Here is a 17495-nt window from a genome sequence, read left to right as displayed (position 1 = left end):
AGGGGGGGGGGGGGGGGGGGGTTGCGATATATCCAGTCTCTGATAGTGTTACGTTATTATGAGTGCTCTTTTTGATTCTGAAATTGTATATATTTATATAAATATATACATATATATATATGTGTGTGTGTGTGTGTGTGTGTGTGTGTGTGTGTGTGTGTGTGTGTGTGTGTGTGTGTGTGTGTGTGTGTGTGTGTGTCCCCGCATCTGTAGCCTGTTATTGTCTCATTATACGACACTGTGAATTAATTAAAAGTAAATATATAAGTCGTGATGAACACATCTGTCCATCAGACAGAGTGCTGCTGTGCCTCCTGTCATCATTAATGGACGTCTCTTTAAAATGACCGCTCAGAGGAGAGGAGTTCTCATTTCTCTAACCGCCTGCTGCTTCCCCTTCCTCTCTCCTCCGTTCCCCTCCTCGGCTCCTCCGCTCGCATCTCCTGTGGGCGGGACTAAGTCTCAGGGATAGGAGTCGAGGAGGGGAGTCGAGGAGGGGAGTTAGAAGCCTGATCCCAATACCCCTCCTCGACTCCTCTCTTCCCCTCCTCCGGGACTTGACCCGGAAATCGATCAAGACACGCCATTTTGAAGGACGTCCCAATCGCTGAAATGCACACGGAGGAGTCGAGGAAGGGATATTGAGATGAGGCTAGAGAAATGAGAAAGGACCCGGGTAGTGACCATAGATATAAACACTAGATGGCTCATGGGAGATTTTCCAGCGTAGCTCACCGGCCACCATCTTGCTACAGTCAACAGCTACTCTGGTACGCGCTATGGTAGCTGTTGTAAGGTGAGTGATCTGCACAAAAATACTCTTAACTCGCTGAAATCTTGACTGATTTACAAACGGTTTGGTTTATTATAAACATTATTAGCATGGCTATGATACAGGATGCTTGGACATGTTGAAATTGCAGCTTTTCTTTGTTTATGTGTCGTGGTTGTATTTATTAGCTGGCTAATAACAAGAGGGTGTGAGTGAGACCTAGTATTTACAAAGTTGACCCAGCAACTTTACACCAGTGGGAGAGGCATAACTGCTCTTTCTTTTCAACATAACTTAAGTTACACATGATTTCTTCCAAGTGGTTTGGCTTGTTAAAAACATCTTACATTTTAGATACATTATGGCCCCGGCCACACGAGGACGAAAACAGTCGTTTGCGTTACTGTTTAGTGTCATATAGACCGTTTGGCCACACGAGGACGACCGAATATGACAGTAAACAACTGCGGTAACGATAACGGGTCCCAAGGTGGATAGAACGGCATACGCAACGCTCTGGGGGGTCCAACGGCTCCGTGTGTACGCCCTATATACAATCATTTTCTGATAATGATGACGCAATAGCCCCGCCTCTCCCCACCTCTGCTGCTCACCCCCGCGTCAAAGTAAACTGCATACTGAATTCAGATTATTTATCTTTCTCTCGATATGGACATAAACGCGAGTGAAGTCTAATCTGACAGGACGGAGAGCTCACCTGCAGCTCCTCCTGCTGTGATGCAGCGGCGAATGGAGCAAAAAACACACTTCAAGTCAGATCATCACCCTTAGCTATTTTAATTACCTCTCAAACTACCTAAACTAGTTATAAATATGTTTATGTTGACTGTCGGGTCACACATCACTGGATCAGCTGCTGCATGAGACAGACACTGACGCTGTCCGAAGAGAGGGAGGAAAAAGAGAGGCTCCATGTATTTTATTATTATATAGAGTCGTTATTCATTTGTTTTAAAGCTCAATAAATAGCAAAGAAGACCTTTGACTGGCACTTTTATAATTTTGTCCGGAAGATTGAAACTTTAATACATGTTGACTGGCGAAAAACTCTGCCCGGTTCCCTCGGCCCCCACCACGGCGAATAAACAGAAGAGCAACCATGACAACCATGCTTCTTCGCTGCTTTTGTGGAGGAAGTTATATTGCGCCACGTACAGGCTCCTGCATATGTACTGCAGCTTCTCCAGCGGTTGAAGCTAAACGGAGCTGTCTCGTGTGGACAGACACTATCCGGTGAACATTGCGTGTGGACGGAAGCTTTTTTGTGATTGCGTTTGAGTTAATCCTATGCGTTTAGCCGTATGCGTCCTCGTGTGGCTAGGGCCTATGATACAGGAAATTGCTGGCTTTGTGTTAACAGAAGTACCTGGCTATGCCTGACTTTTGTGCAGCCTACGGATGCTCTAATCACCGTAGTCTGGAAACAGCAAGAACCCGTGGAATCACCTTTCACCTGTAAGATATGACAATATTATGACTATAATTAGGATAATCGTTAATTACTTAGTGGATGTATGTGCATTACAAGTCCTGCTACACAGGATCAGTGGGGCTATGTGAGATAATAGTATTGCAAGATTGATGTTGACCCAGCCTCTTTAGAATATGTTGCTACCATTTCTTTACACAATTATTTAATGTTTCTTTTGGACACCTTTTTTATAACTGTTAGTGTGGTTGTCTTATTCTTAAAGTATACATACATACAATTACCCCACAAATAGGATAATTTTGGTGTGTATTTTTGTCCTTACCCTTAATGTTAAAGGAAAGAAGCGAGGACAATGTTGACAATAATTTATATATCTGGCTACCTTTCTCATGTTTTTAAGGTTTCCCAAAACCGGAGAGAGGAGGAGGCAGTGCAGTTGCCCTAAGAAGAGACGGTTTTGTTTCCTCTGGCAGGACACTGCTCTGCAGTGAGCACTTCAGGAGTGAGGACTTTGACAGGACGGGGCAGACTGTCCGGCTTAAAGATGGTGTTGTGCCAACAGTATTCAATTTCCCAGCTCATCTTCAAAGGGTATGTGTATCATTGGCCAACAAGAATTCAAGGTGTATAAGATTGATATATAAATATGTGATTAAATGTCACACTTTAGTTTTTCTTTCTGCAAGTTTAGGAATAAATAATGTGTTGTGTATTACAGCACATTTTAAACACTCAAAATGTCTTTAATTATGTTTATTTTAGCCGGAAGCAACAAGAAGAACAACCACTTCTAGAAGAGCGGAAGATGACCTGCCAATGGACTTGTCTCAGGATGAACCTCTGCCTAATGTTGTGAGTATTCTGAATTTGGCCAAGACCAGAGAGATGGTCATTGATTTCAGGAGGGTGAGGACCATACTTGCCAACCTTTAGACCTCAGAAATCGGGAGCATTTCAAAATGAATTCTGTCTGACAAGGGTGAACGAGTTTTGTGACACAATTGAGCGAGAGAGGTGCCAGTTTCGTCAGATCTACGAGGACACAGCGCGCATCTCAAGTGGTCCGAGCGCACGCAGAGGCCCACGTACAGCACAAGGAGACCTTCGCGCATACTACCAACAACTCCACAGCAATATTCTGGTCAACATTCTTTGCCAGATACGGAGTAGGTTTCAAGACCACGAAAAATGAATGTTTCTCTCCCTCCTGGACCCCCAGCCCTTTCAGACCTACCGGAAAAAATTCCCTCAAACAGCCTTAGCCAAATTAACACAAAGTCACGGAACACTGTTCGATCTGTCCCGGCTAAAAACAGAACTGACTGTAATGTATGCCATGACTGATTTTGAAGGGAAAAGTCCCACTGATCTCCTTGATTTCCTTAAGCAAAAAAATCTGAGTGAGAGCATGGGGCAGCTTTACACATTGGCATGTGTGGCAGTGACTATCCCTGTGTCCACTGCTTCTGTCGAGCGGTCATTCTCGGCCTTAAAGCGAATTAAAACTTATGCCAGAAATTCTACTGGACAGACTCGGCTTTCATCATTAGCCTTCATGTCTATAGAAAATGACTTATTGGTGGAACTGAAATGCACAGATAGACTGTACAACAGAGTCATTGAAGTCTTCTTGAGGAAAGAAAGGAGGATGGATTTTGTGTTCAAATAATCAGTTGTTTTGGTGAGTACAAAGCATTTTTTTTTTTTTTATATATATTTTTGTCATTTTATGTCGTTAATATTAAATCAATATTAACAAATTAATATATATGTAATTAAAATGACAAATATATAAAAAATAAATGTTTGATGCTTCTGCAAGAGATATAGAGATGTGTGTGGCGCACTGGCTCAGCTGTGCAGTAAAAGTACTCAAGGAGACTTGTTGAATTGTTTTGGTTTAACCTTTATCAAAGTGGACATTCAGGGCTAGGAATACACTTTCACCACTGTCGCAAATATATCCTCATGAACAAATGCAAATTATTTGTTTGTTTTATTTTATTTTCAGTGAATAGTTTGTGTCTTTATCGTCACGTTTCTTAAATGAAACTGCTTTGGGTGCGACAATGCGCTGTTTAGTGAACAAACTTGTTAAAGCTCACATACTTTTGGTGGACTTAATAAAACTTTGTAGACTAATGCCTTAAAAGCCCCTTTTATTTTTAAGTTTTGACAGTATCCAAGCGATCTTAGAGCTGGTAGTTTAACACTCTTAATTGTAAATGCTTCGGAAATATTAATATAACTCTGTTGTACTTGACTATGTTAAGGTGATGCAACGCCCGGTTATACTACGTTTCTGTCTAAATGTATAGTTTCTAGAGCCATGGCGTCATAATGATGGTATTAAGAGGTGGAATAATTCAGGTAGGACTGTGTAGGACATCACTGAAGGCCTAGGTGTGAAATGCACGGCCCGCCACTGGGCTTGTCATATTAAATCCTTTATCTCGGTTGTACCCAGGAAGGTCTATGATGGTGTTACTAGGAGAGCCCAATATAATTTGAGGTGGTACTCTGTGTAAAAAGTTTGAGAACCACTGGCTATCTCACTTGCTCTATGTCACTTATACACTTGAACAACATGTGCAAACACTTTCATAACACCCAAGGACACCTTACAGGGCATAGGGGCGATATAGGGAACAATTAAAACAGTGGATTTAGTGAGATGTCAGCCGGGGTAAAACAAGACAAACAACAGTAAATGGACAACAGAAGGACACAAAAGGACACAGGGTACAGTTTATATTATTCTTGGGCTTTTTTCGACTATGTTACAGCTGCCGACGTCCCGCCCTCGCTGCATCCGAAGAGGTGATTGGATGAGACGTCATCCAATCCCCGCCCTTTCCGGCACATTCCCCGGGGGGAGGAGTACAAAGGCTGGGAACGGAGATCATTCGGGAGGCTCTGTGTTGGGAGACAGACGCCTCTAGCATCGCGATACTTATTGTGTGTGTTATACTGTTAGCTCCCCCTGTAATCCGCAGATACTTAGCCGAGTGCAAGTAGAGTGTTGTACCTTCCTATTGTGTAACGTTGTGGTGTATTAGCTTAGACCCAGGTGAGTAGCACCTGTTGACCAGCTGTTGTGATCTGTTTAAAACGCATTAGCTTAGACCCAGGTGATTAGTACCTGTTGACCAGCTGTTATCTGTGCAAACCATATTAGCTTAGACCCAGGTGATTAGCACCTGTAGACCAGCTACAGCTGTGTGTGTGCAGCTTTCTTGAGTCACCATTTGTACCCCGTGTAACGGGAGGGTTTTGTTGTTTTTATAAACTTCCTTTTGAAGTTCTCTCTTGGTGTAATAAAACCACTTATAATTATTACCAATACCACTCTGGTCGTGTTATTTCCCCTGTGGCTCCCCTAGCCCAATAAGGAACGTAACAGACTACAAGAACTCAGCGCACCGTGCTGTGAAGTGGTAACGTATTTCAAAGGTTCTGGATTTGTTTACAAATCTAGAAACTAAATACAAAACTAGGATGATATGAAGATCTCATGTCAAAATAATTGTGATAAATGAGAGAGAACTGGCCAGGACCTACTGTCTGTGAGATAATTTTATGTTGGCTTCGTTCTTCTGATAAAGGTGTGAATATCTAAATAATATAGCACCATATGCCATTAGTTGTGTCCCTGTTCTTCAAGCTAAGGCATTGCTAAATTAACAACTCTTGGCTTACAGAGTGAGTGCTAACATGAGACCGATTTTTATATATAAAATATAAATATATTTTAATTTTATAATTTATTTTAAATATTAACAATATAATAAAATAAATGGAAATATATACACCGGCAAATATTTAATATAAATACCTTGTGTGTGTGTATAGCTATTGCTTTATCAGCTTAATGTTATTTTCATAAGAAAGTCCATGATTATAAGTATTCAGTATCATAACTACATCTTTGATGTTTATAAAAAACCAAACCGTTTGAAAATTGGTTGAAAATTGAGCAATCTATGGTAAACCATAATGTTATGAATGAGAGCACTGCCTGTAGCAAGATGGCGGCCATGTGGCAAAGTCGGTCTCCATTGGCCAGCAGCGCGGGTGAGTCATCTAGTGTTTATATATATCTATGGTAGTGACCATGGTAGTGACCGTGATAGAAGCACCCAGTAGCCACGCCCAGAGGTATGGCCGCACCCTCTGCCAGCCTAGCATATATACTGTTGGAATCTCAGGTTCAGTTCAAAACTGTATCCAGTCAGTGGTTGACATTCCTTTTTAACACTGTTCCTTCAGATGTTCGAGCCGGTATTTTACTGTGTGCAGGGCATTTCACGGAGCGATTCATACCGGATATGTAGAGCGTAGGGCACTGAAGGACGATGCTGTTCCTACTTTGTTTGGACCAGCGGGAGATTCGGGTACACAACCAGGGGCGCCGCCAGGGATTTTGGGCCCCATGAAAATATATCACATTGGGCCCCACCACCAGACCCAGGCCACGCCAACCAAGCACAATTGCTGTAACCACACCTCCAGAACCCAACCTACTCATTTATGCTTTAAATAACTCTACCTGTACAGGCTTGCCTCTATCTTGTAGTCCAATACTAACCGCACAATACTTACTGACACCCAGCTGTGAACATATAACACTGGGCAGACGTGCAACATTCTACAGTAGAATTCACTATTTGATATAAGACTAACATTCCTGACAATAGATCTCAATAGTCATCTTTTATGGTGTACATGCCTTTTTAATGACATTTCTGAATGGAACATTCATAAATCTAAATAAATATAATTAAATATACATGACCTCTTCAATAAAAATAAAGTGAACATTAACACCAATATTATCATTTATAAAATGCTATAACAAAAAAAATAACATAAGCAGCAGATTTTTTTATTAAATAAAATACATACCAACTACAAAATAAGCGGGTATTAAAATGTAAACGGACAACAAAACGGAAATGGAAGTGAAAAGGCCTGATGGTGGTGCTAAATTAGAGCCTTTTACCTGTTCTCAGTCTTTTTCTCATGATGCATCTTGTGTGATCCAATATCGCTACCATAGCCTTGCCCTTCAACAGTTATTGCGAGCCCTGGCTCAGTCTTACTCACCAAGAGTCTAGCGCCTAGCCTTCTTACAGGCTAAGTCACTGATCAAGTCCTTGAAGTCCAGCCTTCTAGCCAACTGGCTTTCATGGCAAGACTGCAAAGCATTATGGGGGGACAGCGCTGCGGAGCCTGAATATGGATCTGTTGGTCCTGGCACCAGGGGGAGGGACAACTGATTTAGTATGAATAGCTGCTAAAAATGTACCTGCATTTATTAAATGTCAGCTAAAAGAGGAGTGAAATGAAAAACCTCTTCATTTTCTGTGAAGATATTATCAGTACTTAATGTCAGCAAAACATTACAATTATTATTTACAATGGACTAAGCTTAGCTAACAGACTAATTTCCACCATGGACCACCCACCTTTTCTTTTGAAAAACTGGGTGACATACTGTCGCCCTTTAGCCCCACTCTCTTGTCTTTCTCTCCTTTCTTTTCTTTCTTGAAAGCCTGACTTTGTGAGTGGTTGAGACATGGCACACACGTAAGTACTAACATCCCTGCTCCTCACATGCTCTCACTCTTTGCCAGAAAGAGCGGTGCCTCACAGCATTTGGAGGCAGGACCAAACCATTACATGTAAATAGAGAGGGGTGTACAGAGGCTTTGGATAATTAACTTTTGGCAGAAAAAAAGTGAAATGAATCATAAGCGTAGTGATTACATTATCAATTTAACTTTATATTAATGTTAATTGTTGATGATTGATGAAAGGTTACTTAAAAAATTGTTCTTAATGTTCTAAAAATGTTTGGGGCCCCTGTCAGTCACGGGCCCTTAGAATCGTCCTAACCTTTCACCCCCTTACGGCGCCCCTGTACACAACCTGTAAGTATTCATTGTTGTTTGTGTACTTATGATGTTTAAAACAAACAAAGTATATCTACTACGACTGTGTAAATGGGTAAACGTTTTTCTGGCTGCCAAGCCATTGACACAGTGCCAACAGGGCTAACTAAGTTGCTAGCGTTTCCATATATCAACTCCAATGTCAGCAGATGCCTTACATGTATCTCATAGTAGGAGAATGTCTGCATTCACACACAACATACTCATAGACAGTATACTCCGGGTGATTTACCGTACGGTCAGTACATTATAGTTGGCGTTCCTGGCGTGTGAGCTACCGTTCATAGCGTGTATGCTACATAGCTAAACAAGAAGGCTACCTAGAGCCAGACATGCTAGGGAAAACATTGTTTTCATGCCAGCTACAATGAATGACCGAACGTAGCAGACTACCCGTATAAGATTGCAATTGTAAACATGTTCTTGCTAGCCTAGACTAGCTGTTGTTCATAGTAGGTTGGCATATTACACTGAGTAACTAGCAAACGTAGGTTAGAATATTAGCTGGCAAGCTAACTGTGTTGATTAGATAGATAGATAGATTAGATAGATACACACTCCTACCACAACTACTACTAATGAATCTAAAACAACTAAGTTTCTCTAATATTTTGTGATTTGCATTAGATTTCGTCCTGCCAAATCAGGAAACTCCTGGCGTATCTGGCGGACAACACACACACACGGATGACCACTCTGATGCCTCGTCCTAAAAAGCCCCGGCAGCAGCTTGCAAAGCTGCGATAGGCAAGATGCCGAAAACGCCTATAAGGGGAGGAATGGATGATATACAGTGTATGTATATTTATACATGTTCATTTTGTACATTTCTAAAAATAAAGTTTGATGGAAATTGTTGATATTACGTATAGCGCCGAGGCTTCGGAGCGTGTGTTGAGTAATCCCCGAAGCTTTTTGTGAAGCATGTATCGAGGCTTGTATCTTTTTGGGCAAGTGACGTCATCGATGACAAACGAAGCCTCGCTGCCTGTCGATACCACGTGAATACTTCAGGAAGCGATTCAGATCGGTTGAACCGTTGAACCCGGTTGAACCACAACGCTCATAATACCATGCATAATACCCATGGGCCATTGATGTATAATAAGAACCATATTAACCCTCCTGTACCCGGGCCCGGTGACACGATGGAATTAAGAGAGCTCAGACCCTCACTTATACAGTATGGAGGTCGGAACATGTCATAAGTATAAATAGATACAAGCATAAATAAATGTAGGAATAAAAACATGAATTAATAAATGAATAAATACAGGAATAAATATAGTGCAGTGTTTTCAGTGAGATTCAGCGTGTGTGCTGTGGCTCAGCTGGAAAGCAGTTGACTCACGATCGCAGGGTCCCCGGTTCAACGACTGAACAATACTTTTTTTGTTGTTCTTTATGAAACCAACAGCTAAATTAAATAATGTAGTTAATAAATGTATTCTTTGATATGGTTTAGCCTTTCTCAGGCTACAACATGGTTAAGTGTATTAATATTATTAAGGAAGACAAATCCCTCTTTGCAATGTTTACCAGCCTCCTTAGGCTTTTCAATCACAATCATTCAACTGGAATAAAAACAATATTGTTAACATGGACATATGATTTAATGTTCGTTGTTTAGAGTTATTCTAAGGCTTTAATCATTGGGAACTCGGTATGAGATAGAGCACACTGTTGAGATTTCCAATATGCCTGTTTTACACACTTTGACCAACAGGGGGTTTGTGTTCAAATGAAGCCCATGATGAAGCCTAATGAGATGAACCCTTTTGCGAACCAATAGGCTAGTTGCACAAGATGGCGTCTATCAACTTCCGGCGGCTGGGTGTGAGCCTGAGTACTTCCGGTCTTCGGTGTGGAGTTGTTTGGGGAGTTAGTGATATAAATACGATAGATAAAGAGATAGATAAATAGATATATAGATAGAGAGAGAGAGAGAGAGATAGCAAGATACATAGCATACAGATAGAGATATAGTTACTGATAGATAGCATAGATTGGAACAGTCTACAGCTAAAATTGAAATTGAGCAATTTTATTTCTCTGAATGTTTTTAAAGCACGTCTAAGTGAAATGCTTTCTGAAACTATGGGTATTTGTAAATGTTGATAAGTATGTAAGTATGTTGTATGATATCCTCTATTGTTTGTTTTTATGTTGTTTTATGTTTCATGTGGAACTTAAATTGTTGCATGTCTCCCTTGTAAAAGAGATCTATGATCAAGGGACCAATCTGAATAAATAAAGGTTTGAAATGAAATGAAACATTAGTGTACCACATTACATCATATGTTATCATATTGTGGATTTATTATATTATGTATTGTCCTATGTTATTTTTGTGTGCATTTTTTTTGAGGTTATAATTCATTAGTTATATATAATATATATATATTAGTTATATTCATTAGCCGATTCTTTTGAAAATGGAAAATATGCCAAACGCAGCAGCATTTGGATGCACTTCAACCAAAACCCAGGCAGTGATAAAGCGCACCATTTGTAAAGGCAAACTATCCTTTAAAGCAGGGTCAACAAATAATCTCCATCGCCACTTAAAAACACAGTATCTAATATAAAGAGTTGTGTGAATTTCATTCAAGGCAAGACAACTTTATTTACTTAACACATACAGAGGGTAAATTCAAAGTAGTACATTCACTGACATGGATATGGCGCCACCTTTTGTCATGTTTACAAAGAAGATTATTGACATTAGGTCTGGCAATACAGTCAATCATTATCCTGGTGATTATTTCGCTTATTTTCCCTTCAAAGAGCCATAATTCCCATCACTAATTGCTGCCCAGGCTTGCCCATGCTTTTACCAGCGGTCCGTTCAGGTAGTTGACCAGGAAGCAAGCCACATTGAAGAGCTCCTCAATGCTTCCACACACAGACAGTGGTATGGCTTTGTCAAATAGTTTGTTCTCTTTGACTCTTCTGATGCACCTCTCCACATGGACCCTCAGACGTGCAATGGATTGAGTCTGCCTGACATCCTCCCTGCTCATTTGGGTTTTTTTGTGCAGAAAGGCAGGTCGGTACACTTTACACTCAACCAGATTGTCTACAAGGAACCCTTTGTCGACCATTATCGCCATGTCTAGTGTGAGCAGGCTCACGATTCCAGACAGCTTGAAGATCTCCCGGTCACTCATAGATCCTGCATACAGGCCAGACACAAATGTAATGGCACCATGTGGTGCCATGCCGATCATGGCCTTGAATGTAGCATGCGACTTGTATGTAGAAAACACCTCACTCTGCAGCAGGAGAGATGATGGAGTCTGGCAGAATACTTCAGTGCAGTCAAGCACCAGTTGTGTGTCATGGAAAGCTGAAAACTCTGGTGGAAGGTGAGCTTTGACAACATCGCGTGGGGTCCACAGACGTTTGCTTCCAAGCAGTTGGTAGAGGAAGTGTGTCCAGGTGGAAATAATTCAGCTGACTGTGGTGCGGTGAATGCCAAACCGTTCTGCGAGATCCCTCAGATGTAGGCCCACTGACAGGTGCATGAGGAACAGCAGCAGCTCATCTATGGGTGGAAGTTTCTGTGAAAACAAATAAGTGTTAGGCATACTGTAGATACTGTTATAGGGGAGACCGGGTACAGTTGTACACATTTTCCTGGGGTTTGTTGTTCTGTGTGTGTGTGTGTGTGTGTGTGTGTGTGTGTGTGTGTGTGTGTGTGTGTGTGTGTGTGTGTGTGTGTGTGTGTGTGTGTGGGTGGGTGGGTGGGTGGGTGGGTGTGTGTGTGTGTCTTGTGAGTGATGTGATGCACTTGTTAAACGGTGGTATAGTGCGCAGCGTGCATAATTATTAATATACATCCATACTTGTATGCTGCTTACCGTTGTTGATGATTGAGAGGAATCCGAGCTGCTGGCAGAGGATGCCTTGGCGTTGGTGATCCGCACCATCTTGGTGTTGGCTGCAGGCTCCACCAATTTCCAAAAGGCGAGGAAATGCTTGTATGTGGCAAATCTAAGAATGTAATATTGTTCATGTTAGACATAGTTTTGTTTCTTAAATTAGCTTCCCCAAATGAAAAGTGTTTATCAAACTAGTGGCCATAACAACATCCTGATAGCCTTATAAACAAACCTTATAAACAAACCTGGTGTAGAAACGAATGTCCTCGTCCGACCCTGCCAGGCGTTGTATCCCAAAACGAGATCTCAGTTGTAACACTTCCAGCTGGTGTTGGAGCTCCCTAACCTGGATTTTCAAGGCTTCGTTCTCGTCGGCCACCTGATTTGCCATCACTGCCGTCGCTGGATTTACAGAGTAGTCATGATCCGGCGGCGCAAGTGTTTCCACCTCGTACTTGTCGTGTTGTTAAATAATACATATCAGTTCAACTGTCACAATTACGTGTCTCTTTATTGGTAGCTCACATGCTAGAACACCCCTAGCTCACATGCTCCGTTACCCTAACATGTCGTCTCCCTATGACGTCACTGAACCGTGCCCGTAAGGCTTCACTCCTATTGGCTAACACACACACATATATACAATAACACCACAGTACTCAGCTGTCAAGTCCGGGGTGGGACTCTCTGCCCTCGGCCGACGCTCCCAAACATTACGTCTTGGTGTAGGTAGCTCGTAGTTATTCCAAGCAAAGAGAACAGGTGTAGCTCCTTTCTTTACTCTGTTCAGTCCTCCAGTTGTGACCAATAAGTCTCCTGGTCGAAAATGCCTACTACACACACGGGTATTTGTTGTGGGGCTGAAATTGTCCCTACGGACCTTGATCAGCCCATGAGCCTTTACCTCAGCATCAATAGGAAATTAATGGAAACTTATCTCCCGATTATAACGGGACTTATTTGTACAAAGGGGCACACAGCAATGTAGTGCCGACTTTCTTACCCGCTGGAAGACCAATCGCTTTTCTTTACCGCTCATCATCTATGCCAGGTGTCTCAGACTCCAGGCCCGCGGGCCAGATGTGGCCCGCGAGACAGTTTCTCATGGCCCCTTTGTTGATATCATGTAAAAGTGTTAATCTGGCCCGCGCGTTTACGTTTGCGCTTTATATTTCAATTTTATTTTTCCCACTGCTGCTGCTGCTGCTGGCAGGGAACTGCTGCGCGGAGTTCCCTCGCCCCTCCCCCCTCCGAGGGAACTCCGCCACACGTCAATCAAATACGCGCAGCGGAATCAATCCAGACGTGATCCAAAAGTGACACAGAGTGGAAGCAAAATATATCGCCATGTGTTCATCAAAACTTTCAGGGAAAAGAAAAATCGATGATGACCACAGAACATTTCAGGAGAAGTGGGAGACTGAATATTTTTTTGTTGAGTACAGGGAAACGCAACGTGCCTTATATGCACAAAGAAAATCGCTGTATACAAGGAGTATAACGTCAAACGTCACTACTCAACTAAACATGCAGAGTATGCAAAATACCTGGGAGATGAGAGAGAGAAAAAAGTCACAGAGCTAAAAAAAAATCTATGGAAGCAACAAAATCTCTTCAAGAAAGGAAGCAATGAGGCTGATTTAGCAGTCGAAGCTAGCTATGTGGTGAGTGAGATGATTGCTAGAGCGGGAAAGCCGTTTACGGAAGGCGAGTTTGTAAAAAAATGCATGTTGCAGGCTGCAAGTATAGTCTGTCCGGAAAAGAAGGGTCAGTTCAACAACATCAGCCTGTCAGCTAACACAGTCGCAGAGCGCATTTCTGATTTATCAAGTGACATATATGAACAGCTGTGCGACAAAGCCAAACTTTTCCGTGCATACTCTGTGGCTCTTGATGAGAGCAAAGACATCACTGACACCGCTCAGCTCGCAATGTATGTCTGTGGTGTTGATGACAATTTTGAAGTGACAGAGGAGTTGCTTACAGTGAAACCAATGCATGGCTAGACCACCGCTCAGGAGATATTTCAGCAACTGTGTGATGCCATTGCGGATATCGGTCTGCCATGGAAGAGGTTTGTTGGAATTACGACGGACGGAGCGCCATCAATGACAGGGAGAAAAAACGGGCTGGTGGCACTTGTTCAAAGAAAACTGGAGGAGGAGGGTGTGGAGGAGGCTATTGCTCTGCACTGCATTATCCATCAGCAGGCCCTTTGCAGCAAATGCTTGAAGTTTGACAATGTGATGTCTGTCGTTGTGAAATGCATCAACCATATCAGATCCAGGGGCTTAAAGCACTGCCAGTTCCGTGCTTTTTTGGAGGAAATTGAGTCAGAATATGAGGATGTGCTCTACTTCACAGAGGTACGTTGGCTCAGCAGGGGAAACGTCCTGAAGAGGTTTTTTGAGTTGAGAACAGAACTGAAAGTATTCATGCTGGAGAAAGGTGGGATGGCTGTTCCCGAGCTGAGTGATCCCAAATGGCTCATGGACTTAGCTTTTCTTGTTGACATCACGCAGGAGCTGAATGCTCTGAATAAGAAGTTGCAGGGCCAGGGCCAGCTTGTTAGTGCAGCATATGACAATGTCAGAGCATTCTCTACAAAACTGATGTTATGGAAAGCCCAGCTCCCTCAGAAAAACCTCTGCACAGCATTCAGTGGTGAGAAGTATATTGATGCCATTGTGAAGCTACAGGAGGAATTCGATCAGCGGTTTGCAGACTTCAAGACACACAGAGCCACTTTCCAAATGTTTGCAGACCCCTTCTCCTTTGATGTGGAAAATGCCCCTGGTGTGCTTCAAATGGAGCTCATCGACCTGCAGTGCAATTCTGAGCTCAAAGCCAAGTTCAAGGAAGTGAATGGGAAAGCAGACAAGCTTGGACAGTTCATGAGAGAATTGCCCCCCTCCTTCCCTGAGATTTCCAGGATGTTCAAGCGGACCATGTGCCTTTTTGGGAGCACATGTGTGAACAGCTCTTCTCCACCATGAACTTCAATAAGTCAAAGTACAGGTCCAGACTTACTGATGCACATCTTCAAGACATACTGAGGGTTTCAACTGCTTCCTCCCTCAAACCAAATGTGGCTCAGCTGTGTGAGAGGAAGCGCTGCCAGGTCTCTACCAGCAAATAGTAGGTAAGAAAGAGCAACTGTACATAGTTATGTTGTGAAGAACAGTTCATGTTAAGAAGATGTTGAATAACTGTTAATGTTGTATTTTTTAATAAATGTTTTGCGGAATATTTGAAGCGGCCCAGACTTGCCCAGACTCTACGTCCAGCGGCCCCCAGGTAAATTGAGTCTGAGACCCCTGATCTATGCTATCTATCGCTATCTGCATGCTAACTGTATGCTATGTATCTTGCTATCTATCTATCTATCTATCTATCTATCTATCTCTCTCTCTCTCTCTCTCTCTTTCTCTCTCTCTCTCTATCTATTTATCTATCTATCTATCTCTCTCTCTATCTATCGTATGTATATCGCTAACTCCCCAAACAACTCCACACCGAAGACCGGAAGTACTCAGGCTCACACCCAGCTGCCGGAAGTTGATAGACGCCATCTTGTGCAACTAGCTGGAAAGCTTCAAAGCTTCATAAGGCTTCATCTCGCCATCACTAATGGAAATACTTAGTAGCCTTTCTTCCCTGAATCATTTGCTCCTATAACATATCATTCATATATAGCAAACCATGATTTGATTTTTCAACAAACAGTAGTAGTTTATTACAGGTAAAAATAACTTACTCTTCTATAACAACAGTTGTAGGTACAGTTCGGTTAGTTGGCATATAAAATATACGGCTGTGCCGACGCCTGATGTTTCCGCTCAGAGCGAGCCGAAAAAAGCACTGTTAGACATGGGCGGAGCCTCTCTTTGGTTGACTAATCAGCACAGAGTGGCCGAGCTGACCAATCGGAGCACACTGGGCTCACAGGGAGGGGGTGCAAGAGCTCCAACGAGCCGTTTAGGACAGAGTGAAATACACATACTTTACAGAGATGTTGATAACATTGATAGAACATTATGCCCTACTATTCTCAAAACGTTTTCAGCAGAAGCTTTTATTTTGGTTCCCAGAATGTTCTTAAAGGTATAACGTTCTCTAAAAACACTCTTAAAATGTTTTTGATAACATTGTTAGAACATTATGTCCTACTATTCTTAAAATGTTTTCAGCTGCAAGTTAGATCTTTTTATGTTGCCAGAATGCTATTATTTTAGAGAAGGATAACATAATTTGTTTAAAACATTGCAAATGTTCTGTAGTAACAATTTACTAAAATGTTTACATTATTAGAACATAAAGACATAATAATCCTTATATCTACCGTCCAATGGTTTTTCTTTATTAAACACGTAAACGGAAGAGCGTCTGAGAGGCCTTTTTGCTTTTTGTTTTTTACCTTACAAAATGGTCAAATGGTCCTTGGAGCAAGGGGCGGGGCGAAACTCACGGAAGTGATTTCAAAACAAAAGCACTTGCTAAAATCACACTTTGAATTACTACAGTATCCTGCTGAAGGAACAGTGATTATTATAAACAAGGGGAATTTAGCGATCACAACGAAAACGGCTAAGACACATATTGAGCCCAGAAAATGGATGTTATTAAGGGCTGTAAATATAATAAGCCTCTGTCTAAAATGGACAACATTGTTAGGAGATTTAAAATATACAGCGGTTCTGCACTGCGGTCACTGAGCCGCCTCTCGAGTTTGTTTTTTCAAATCAGCTGCTCTTCATTCCTGCTATATTTGACAAGTGATACAAATATGTTTTACCACAAGTTCTTAAGAAAACTGACACTGTTGGACTCGGTTCTAGTTTGACTTCTACCAGAAATAAAATGAAGTACTTTTGCTGTGTACTTTGTGAGTAATCCTCTGTCAAAGTTCCCTCCTTAGTACATAATGCATGTTTTTCTGCTATATTTGATGAATGATAAAAATATAATTTTACCATTAGTTCTTAATGAAATTGATACTGTTTGACTTTGTATTAGTTAGCCTACTACTTACAACACATTGAAGTACTTTTACTGTGTATTTTTTGAGAAATCCTCTCTCAAAGTCCCCTGCTGAGAACAAAATCAAGTCACTTCTGCTAAGTTGGATGAGGGAATTCTTTTTTGTTGCCATTAGTTCTTCGTGAGATCGATTCTGTTGGAATCGGTACAAGTGAAACTACCCCCACAAGTACTATGAAGTACTTACTACTTTTCCAGTACTCCTCTGTCAATGTCCCCTCCTGAAAACAAGAATGCATGTTTTTCTGCTATTTTGAATAAGCGTTAAAAAACCTTTCTTCATGAGACTGATATTGTTGGACAGAGTATTTTAAGAGGATGGTAGACTGCACACTGACACACTCTTGTCACTCTTGTTGGCCTCTTATGATGCTGCTGTCTTTTAATATATT

The 17495-nt window shown here is 41.8% G+C and overlaps 2 protein-coding genes across 5 annotated transcripts; one reads left to right on the top strand and one right to left on the bottom strand.

Annotated features, from left to right (window-relative positions):
• Positions 1-453: 453 nt before the first annotated feature.
• LOC307013283 (THAP domain-containing protein 3-like) lies at positions 454-10447 on the top strand. 4 transcript variants are annotated; one of them, XM_079640611.1, is made up of 5 exons: positions 454-796; positions 2154-2248; positions 2626-2816; positions 2988-3077; positions 8807-10447. In XM_079640611.1, exons 1-5 carry the CDS (start codon positions 780-782, stop codon positions 8924-8926), a joined length of 513 nt encoding a protein of 170 aa, XP_079496737.1. In that variant the 5' UTR covers positions 454-779; the 3' UTR covers positions 8927-10447. The 4 variants fall into 4 exon arrangements, 2 of the variants coding, with proteins under 2 accessions (XP_079496737.1, XP_079496736.1); XR_013800921.1 differs by lacking the exon at positions 8807-10447 and adding an exon at positions 5012-5564 and having other exon boundaries at positions 466-796; positions 2185-2248; XM_079640610.1 differs by lacking the exon at positions 8807-10447 and adding an exon at positions 5012-5564 and having other exon boundaries at positions 469-796.
• Positions 10448-10696: 249 nt separating this feature from the next.
• LOC307045985 (uncharacterized protein) lies at positions 10697-13036 on the bottom strand. Its single transcript, XM_079692073.1, has 3 exons — positions 12309-13036; positions 12043-12175; positions 10697-11742 (listed from the first exon to the last, which is right to left on the bottom strand). The coding sequence occupies exons 1-3, from the start codon at positions 12452-12454 to the stop codon at positions 11632-11634; spliced, it is 390 nt and encodes a 129-aa protein (XP_079548199.1). The 5' UTR covers positions 12455-13036; the 3' UTR covers positions 10697-11631.
• Between the last annotated feature and the right edge of the window lie 4459 nt (positions 13037-17495).

The sequence above is a fragment of the Notothenia rossii genome (assembly GCF_949606895.1).
Source record: "Notothenia rossii genome assembly, chromosome: 7".
Classification (NCBI taxonomy): domain Eukaryota; kingdom Metazoa; phylum Chordata; class Actinopteri; order Perciformes; family Nototheniidae; genus Notothenia; species Notothenia rossii.
Note: the sequence above shows the minus strand (reverse complement) of the source record. Positions and strands in the feature narration are given on the sequence as shown.